At 32.5% G+C, this 8,998-nt stretch overlaps 1 protein-coding gene across 1 annotated transcript; it reads right to left on the minus strand.

The window, feature by feature from the left end:
* Positions 1 to 801: 801 nt before the first annotated feature.
* LOC138141458 (uncharacterized) lies at positions 802 to 2,566 on the minus strand. Its single transcript, XM_069062170.1, has 5 exons — positions 2,441 to 2,566; positions 2,086 to 2,370; positions 1,826 to 2,033; positions 1,413 to 1,771; positions 802 to 1,352 (listed from the first exon to the last, which is right to left on the minus strand). The coding sequence occupies exons 1-5, from the start codon at positions 2,552 to 2,554 to the stop codon at positions 864 to 866; spliced, it is 1,455 nt and encodes a 484-aa protein (XP_068918271.1). The 5' UTR covers positions 2,555 to 2,566; the 3' UTR covers positions 802 to 863.
* Between the last annotated feature and the right edge of the window lie 6,432 nt (positions 2,567 to 8,998).

Raw genomic sequence — 8,998 nt, forward strand, 5'->3', positions numbered from 1 at the left:
CGTAAGTAAACTCAACAGTTGTCAGTCAAATTTTGGCGGGAAGTTTGGCCAACCCAAAAAAAATGAAACTTTTTCTAGGGATTTCATTTTTCTGCCAACATAATTCAACAGGTGGTGGATTTTTGATTTTGAAACAGATTATACATGAATTTTTTTATCGATGAACCATAGGGATGTACATGGTGTAAACTTTATTTCGTGTTCATGTTTTTTCCACTGCTACTTTCATAATTTTTCGCACACTTGTAGCTTAGGTACTTAATTTTCTACAGGTTCACACCAACATAATTTGTAATATGCATAAAAATTCAGATTTTGACATTCAAAAAATGATTGACACAAATGCTTCGACAATTACACATTTGAAAATCCATGACCACCTTTGACCAAGATAATTTTTGATATCCCGGTATTTTCACGTAAAAAATTTGCGGGCAAAGCCGCGGGTAAAAGCTAGTAATAATATACAGGGTCATTATAAATTACTGTCCCATCGTAGTTGGCATTGAAAACCCACACGCGCCACCTATCCGCGATACTAGTCTCAGTCACGTTATGAGGCTTGCGGTACATTCAACTACGTCACCAACGTCTACTGCGATGGGACACTCATTTATAATGACTAGGGCCCGGATTTTAGGCAATTAAAAAGTCGGAAATAGGTGCCTAAAATAGTCCCTTAAACTACTGCAAATAGTCCCTTAAAAACTGAAAATAAGCCATACTAGGTCCTTAAAGTTGTGGTTAATTAAATTAAAAAATGTGTTTTTAAAGTTTTAAGTAGGTACACACAACAAGATATTTACTAATTATTTTTTATTAATTAATATACAATACTACAAGTTTGTTAGTTATTTACATTGTTACGTATTTACATTGCATACAAGATATTGCTCTAAATTTTCTACTTTAAAACATTGTCGGTTATCCACCAAAATGGACTTATATTTTGAAAAACTTCTTTCTACCTCGCAAGAGGTAATGGGCGCAAATTTGTAATAAATTTCTTCCATTTTGGTGTCATGTTCCGGCACATCTTCACCTCTAAAAATTCTTGCCAATTCTAGAAGAAATTTGTATCCAGGATTTTTTTCAGTAACATCTTCAAGTTTTTTTAATGCTACTGCTGCTACAGGGCCTGGAGATTTTTTTAGGGAGGTAAATACGTTTTCAACAATTTTGATTGAATCGGTTAAAGGTAACCCATTTTTTTCCAATTGAGTAATACTTTCGCAGATTATTTTAAAATTACTGCGAACATAAATTAATTGGTTTTTTATTCCGGGTTTCTTCATTATAGACTGTGCTTTTTGAATAGCAACAGCAGAACTTCCATCAAAGGACATGACAACCTGTGAGTAGTTAAAAACAGTTTAACAATCAATTAATTTGCTTATCTTTTATATACTTACTTCTTTAATGGAATCAAAGTGTTCGCTGTAAAACATAGCAGCCTGAAGCCATGTTCCCCATCGTGTTAAAATTGGCTGTGGAGGCAGTGGCATTTCTTTTAGTTTTTCTTTGTACATTTCAACTCTCAAAGGTGCCTTAACGAAAATTTTTTTCACGTTCGAAATTAAATTATCCACATCTTCATATTGATAGCGAATTTTTTCAGCCACTAGATTTAAAGCATGCGCTAAGCATGTGACATGCACAATTTTTGGATAAAACACCTTAAGGTGTCTACCAGATTTTATCATATATGGTGCTCCATCCGTTACAAACAAAAGAAACTTTTCAGCAACAACTCTGGTACTCCACAAGATTTCTACGCATAGAAATTTTAAATCAAAATAAATTTAAAAAAGTGAAAAACGCTTACCTAAAGATTGATTTACGAATCTAGCTATTGTCTCATGATTTGTTCTTTCTAATTGTTTAGACGCCAAAAGATAAGATTTTCCAGGTTCATCTTCTGAAAGTTTCCCAACCAGACAATTCGCCACATATCGCCCAAGTGCATCTGTTGTTTCGTCAACTGAAACCCATATGTTAAAAGGATCCAGCTCATTCCGAATGCGGTCAATAGTCTAAAAGTGAAAATAATTTTAAATTAAATATTAAAAGATAGTATGTTCATACATCTTTGTAGCATTTTGGTAAATAATTTTTCCGTAAAGTAGACTCATCCGGAATTTTTCTACCACAATATTTTGTCAGAAAATTCTGAAACGCAGGATTTTGTAGTTTGTGCCATGGTATATTGGCAGCTAAAAAGACGTTACAAAGTTCCATATTGAATGTACTATTTGCCGATTCCTCCAAGTTCTGTGTCAGCAACGTTTGCCGAAGCGGTGTCATAATGTTCTCTTTATGGATGGCCGTTTGCTCATGCTGTTGCAAGTGACATTTTTTTTCGCATATAAACTACAAAAAATAAAATTTTCAAATAAGTAAAAAATATAAAATGACATATTTTTAATTATGCTTAACTTACCAGTTTACCACAAGCTTTACAAAACATTTCTCGGGTTGATTTTATTTCATATAAATCTTTCTTGCTTGTCCACTGTAATATTTTTTCGCGTAAACTAATTTTTTGTTTCGGCATTATGTTCACTTTAAACAGGTTCACAAGAAACACGACCACTGCACGGAGATAAAGTAAACGAGAAATGACAAATTTGTAATGCTTATATTTACGTCTCCCACCAAATTTCAGAGGAGATGGTTAATTTTATATTTCTTAAATTTTTAGAAAATGACACCCTTAAGGTTTCTCTTATTGTTTCACTTCGGGATTTTAATTTTCGTTTTTATGGCAAGGACCATTTTATAAACGTTAAAGCTTCTAACAATACCTAAGTATCAGAAAACATTAGACCGCGTATACCTGCACCCCTTCGAACAGAGGCAAACAGATAAACTCTGTAATTTATGCCAGTCCAGTCTAATGGTTTGTGGTACTTAGGTATTGTCGGAGTATTTACCGCTGACATCATGGTCCCAACCGTAAAAGCGAAAAAGTAATTCCTGTATTGTACTGCACTTTGTACATTTCAGTAATTACATCTCCTTAAATTTTAAAATCATAAAGCATTGTAAATTTTATTGAGGTACCACCTTTACATTTTCAATACCGTAAACTTCCCAGAATTCGAAAATTGGGAAAAAACCGCAAAAATGAAATTGATTTTTGAACATTTTAGGCATGTTCAGGCAGTTAAAAGGTAAAATAGGTATTTAAAGGGCATTTTAGGCCGAATAGGCAGAATCAAATATGGCTCTAATTACTCTAATTAAGCCAGAAATCATTTATAGACAAGTTTCATACATGTGCCTTAAAAAATAAAAATATTCCATTTTGCCTAAAATCCGGGCCCTAATAATGACCTGTATAAGCCGTTAAGGATTGTTTTAAACACGCAGCAGGCCAAGATATTTTTTTGTTAGATTGATGTCAGGTTCTCTCATATGACGTTTCGTTTTTAAATATTCGCATTGCTGTCAATTAGTTAATAAGAATTTACCCAGAACTGCCCTACAAATATGTATGTTTCATTTCAATTACAATTTTACGATTATTGTTCCTAATGCGTTGAATTATTTAAAAAATGTAACAACCTGGGAGCAGTGTTCGGTTGATTTATAACCTAAAATAGATTTATTATGTCAGATTTTCATAGACAGTCCGAATTTGAAACAATCGTGAACGGCTAATAGATATCGAGCGATCAAATTAATTTGTAATCGAGTCATCGATTAATTTGAATTTGCGATTGATATGTCAAGATCTAACCTGTGTTCCAAGCTGTGTTTTTTGGAGCGTGGAGTTCAAGCAACGATTTCGGATTCATGGATAACTCGATTAAAAATTAATTTGACCGCTCTTTATGTACAATAGCTTAGAAAATTTCAATTTAATAACTGCAATTCAAATACATCTTTACTATATACAAAGGTTCCAAAATGATTGTGGCATCGTAGTAGGTTTTAATAATTTGAGTGTTTTGAATTTGGACGCATACTAGAAAAGTGATACCAACTATCAAGAACCGTCAAAATGACGGTATAAGAGAAGTTAGGTTTATCAACCAAACAATATTAACTAAATCAGTTTGTAATAGTTTTAAACCAATTACAACTCCTTAGAATAATAAAATGACTAAAATGAGGCATCGTTTAATTTTCTTGTGAATTTTTGAATATTAACAACAGGCAGTAAATGGTAAATGACAGAACTGATATTTGACACTTGCTAGCGGCTTGGAGATGTGTAGTGCGGGCCCTTATCGTCATTTTGGAATACTTTGTAAACTGTATGATTTGCATTTTTTTAAGTTAAAATTTTTTTCTTCAAACGTCCGTAAATTATGACATTATCCTGCTGCATTGATAATGCTAAAGTGTCACTTCACTGTCATGGCATCTAACGAGCTGACGAGCGGCAGATAAAGTTATTATCTCCGCTGAGGGCGTCCGTGAAGTGATTATCTCCGCTGATGAGCGGCTGTAAAGTAAACTAGGTAAATCATTTGAAATTCCTACCTGGTTTCTTAACATGTCTTAAATAATTTGTTATGAAGGTTTGAAGAAAAAATAGTATATGTTATTCGGAGGAAAAATGGTTTTATGTGCTTTGGCTGGTTTGTCTGCCTCACTGCGTTCGGCAGCCAATCTACCAGCCGCAGCACATAAAACTTCATTTTTGCTCCTCATAAGTTCATAACATAATATACTATTTGATTTAGTCTATAATGCACAATACTTTCAAAGATTTTGTAAAATAATGTAATTCAGTCTAAAAATATTTTAATGTTTGAAAAAATGGACTTATTTTTTTCTGTCAGGTACAATGACAGAAACCACTCGATTTGTAGATAAAATTAATTGTAAATGAAATTGTTAATTAATCGTGCGAAATCATACACTTGCCTTATGAATCTTAAGTTTAGTATATTATAACAAAGCTCAAGTCAATCTAGATAATGGATTGTCTGACATCTCGTAGTAGCAAATTTCTAATACCTAGATATAATTTAACATAGACTTTACAAACATTAATTACCGTTCTATTCTATTTAACATAATTACATGATCAACCAGAGCTGTGAAATTCAGTTGATGAAATCTATTTGCTGTTTCGAATTTCGCGACTGAACATCAGTAGGTGTTTATTCTAATATGAATATTTTTACCTGTGGGACTAAAATACCTTTAATCATTTCAAAATATTTTCTCAGAGGAAGTTAAAAGCCCGCAGATGCTTATCAGGTAATTACATTTCTCCGTTGTGAATCCTTAAGTAAGCCGAGGTAATGAAATGAAATTTTTACACAAAAATTAAGTTTATGCGAAAGTTTAATGTACTCAATAAAAGGCAGAAAATATTGGATTATTTACTTTTACAAAATTCAAATTAATTTACACACGATTCTTCACAATTACATAATTTTCAACGTTATGGCTAGTCTCAGAGTAAATTTAATCTTTTCTGCAAACATCTGATTTGCATTAATTCATTCTTAGTATGTCCAAATCATGCGGTCCATTTTTTTATAAAAAGTTAACGACGATTGAATCACATATTTATTATAGTTATTTATGTATTAAGGGCATAATCAGGAGATTATGACACGCGGGAATGTTTAAAGCCCGAGGAACGAGGGCTTTTAAATTCCTGAGGGCCATAATCGACAATTATGCCCGTGGTACATACAACGTTTTATTCTATTTTATAATTTCTAAAAGATTCAAACAAATATTTAGTATTCCTTAAAGGAAATCAACTAAAAGTTGTGTCCATGCAAATTTAGTTAGCTATTTTGATGTTGTTAGGGTTACTGTGTATATAATCTATAATTTTCTTTAATCAAATAATGTTTGATACCATTGTTTGAATAATTAAACCAACCGTTGCTTGGTAGATTTTTGACAAATCCGGGCCATAAAGACCAATTTATGCCCTCATTTGGGGGCATATAAAGACGATTATTGACCAAAATAGAATAAAATTATTTATCTAATCCCGTGGGATAAATGACACTTATCCCACTCATTTGAGTGGAATAAGGAACTTCATTACCGGACGCATTGCATTACTCCACTCAGTGGGATAAGTGAGCTTCATTACCCCACTCAGTGGGATAAGTAAGTCATTATTCCACTGAGTGGTGTAATGAAACTGGCGGAAATAAATTAGATTTACCTTTTTTTTTAATTCGGGGCGGTCTTAGATAAAATTTTGTACATAACACGTGGGCTAAAGCATATTACAGGAAACTCGTGTGATTACAGATGAACTCGGGCTAACGCCCTCGTCATCTGCAATCTTCACACTCGAATCCTGTAATATTGCTTTTATCCCACTAATTGTGTAAATAACTATTAAAGTAAATATCTATAGCGAAATAAAAAAATATGTATTTGTTTCTTTATTTGTTGTTTGTGAAATCCCGATTTGTTTGATTTTTGTTGTTTGATTGGTTCAAACCACCATTTTCGCCTACTCTGATTTTTTTTTTATTCTATCGCACGGTACATTATCAATATATGCAATGTGATGCTTCTAAATAATATTCATGTAACTTTCTACGAGCAGCGAGCAGTGCGGATGCATCATATGTTGCATTCAGTCACGATACCATCATATATTCCGTATTCGGAATTACTTTTTCACCCACAAAATACCAACGTTACAAACCGCAACGGTGTACTCGTATGTTCCTGCATCAGCAGGAACGCTATTCCATTTATGAAGTTTCCTTATAGCATCATAGGTTACTAATGTATTGGCAACACGCTTACCTCATCTGTTCGCGTGTTTAATATATCAAAGTATTGCTATTTCCAACAGAATCTGAGTAACTTAGTTATTGATCTTTTATGTATGCAAGATACGCCAGCAAGAAACTTCATTTAAAGAAAATGTTCTCAACTCAACAGCAGAATAAAGTAGCATGCCTTGAAAGTTACATATGTACAGAAAATATTAAAATACATTTTTTTCTCAAATTCTCAAGAAATAAATTAAGTAATATATTATTCAATACGGAAAATGCTAAACAGGAAAAGGCAGGATTTCGGATGAAGAAAATAAATCCGGATTTCAGGTAATAAAGCTTTTATTTCAAGTCTCTTCTTTTCGATCGTTAAACTACACGTAAATAATAAATGCTATTTATAAAAGAAAAGTTTGTTCTACACTTCATTTTAGTTTATTCAAATGCAGATAATGCTCTTAGAACAGTTTGATGAAGTAACCATTTGAAATAAGAAAAAAAGAATTAATATTGTATTGCTGCTGTAGTAAAAGACAGAAAGACTTTTTCATTAATATTTACTTTACTTGCATATCCAGATATAAAGTATAAAATACTGAACTGCAGGTTTTATCGGTTAACAATTTAATACCATGAAAAATCAAGGTTAAGACTTTCTTGCTATAAAATTCTATATATTCTTGTTTTGGAGATATGTAGTTATATTTTATTAAACAACATATGTATTCCCGAAACACGCGCTTTCTATAATATATATGTATAAAAAAACATTAAACTTTCAAAAGCCATTATCAAATATTTCCAAAGTAAAATATCAATCAAATATTAGTAGGGGAAGGTAGGGACAGATGGGGTACTTAAAATTTAGAGTAGAGATATGGACCCTTCATTTGACATGAGATATACCTTTACAATACAGGGCCATTATAAATGTTTCTAACATCTAGTTGGTGTGGCGGGGCACCTAGCGCATAGCGCACAGCCACCTACGATGTTAGAAACATTTATAATGACCTGTATAAACATAGAGTGTCTCTACCTCTAGCATGTTAAACTGACTTCTTTTGCTTTTTACCTTGTGTTCTAGACAATCATTCCTTTCTATATTCTGCAACGGGTGCGGGTGCGGGAATCAATTGTTTTGGATTAATTAATACAAACGTTGCTTCTACTGCTAGTTAAGGTGAACAATTCTTCTTATCAGTTAATACGGCCCCCGTGGGTGTTCCTTAACACGAATAGAAGTATCTACAAAACATGCTTGTAAGTGTAAAAAAAAAAGATTCTCACATTAACGTCTGCTACATTATACATTACACATACCAACAATCATCGTAAAGTAAAGTTCGAAAGAATGACAATTCCACGACTTATGGCAGCCAGGGCGACAAATCTAATGCAATTTAATTGCCATTGTACAGTCATGTTCAAATAAATCTGGAACAACTGTTGTAACGTAACTCAATTTCATTTGTGCATATAAATCTGGGACAACTTCTTTTGTGGATTTAAGATATAACTTCGAGCAGTTAATTAATACACATTTTATTAAAAAAAAAGTTTTGGCTAAAATTAACAATTGAATTAGTTTATAAAAATCCATTTTTTAATTATAGTCCGGAGATCAATTAATAAGCAGAACAACAGACTGTTATATTCCTATCCCTTTACAACATAATGTAAAACAAGCTATTAAACTTTCGTATGTGTATTAAGCGCACTCTCTTTGGCATGTGCGATCAGAGCAAGACGTGAGTTGTACGTTTAATCTTTTATTGCATTAGCGACGTCAAATTTTTGCTTGAAATTTCCACCGTATGATGCCAACGAAAAGCTACGCAACTATTTCTTGAACAGCAGCCTTTGGCAGAAGCGAACCATTATTATCTCGTTCACGTGTAAAATACATTAGAAAATTTCTTATAAGCGTATAAGGGGATAAACTAATTCGTGGCATTGTCGAAATAATATCTAAAGTCCATTCAAAAATCAAAAAACCACCACCTGTTGCTTTAGGTTGGTAAAATTTAAAAAACCCTAGGTAGATATTTTTTCATACTATGTTGGTAACTATAAATCATGACATTTATTTGATCCAAAATAAAATTCAATTGCTTTGAATTTCGTTCATATTGTTTTATTAGCAGCACGTTTCATTTATTTATTGATTCTTATTATTTTTATTTAAACATGCCCAGAAAAACAAGACATTTAATAAACACTTAACCTCAAAATTACAATTGTCACCAAATTTTACACTAAACAGCGTTGCC

This window comes from Tenebrio molitor, chromosome 1 (genome assembly GCF_963966145.1).
Source record: "Tenebrio molitor chromosome 1, icTenMoli1.1, whole genome shotgun sequence".
Classification (NCBI taxonomy): Eukaryota; Metazoa; Arthropoda; class Insecta; order Coleoptera; family Tenebrionidae; genus Tenebrio; species Tenebrio molitor.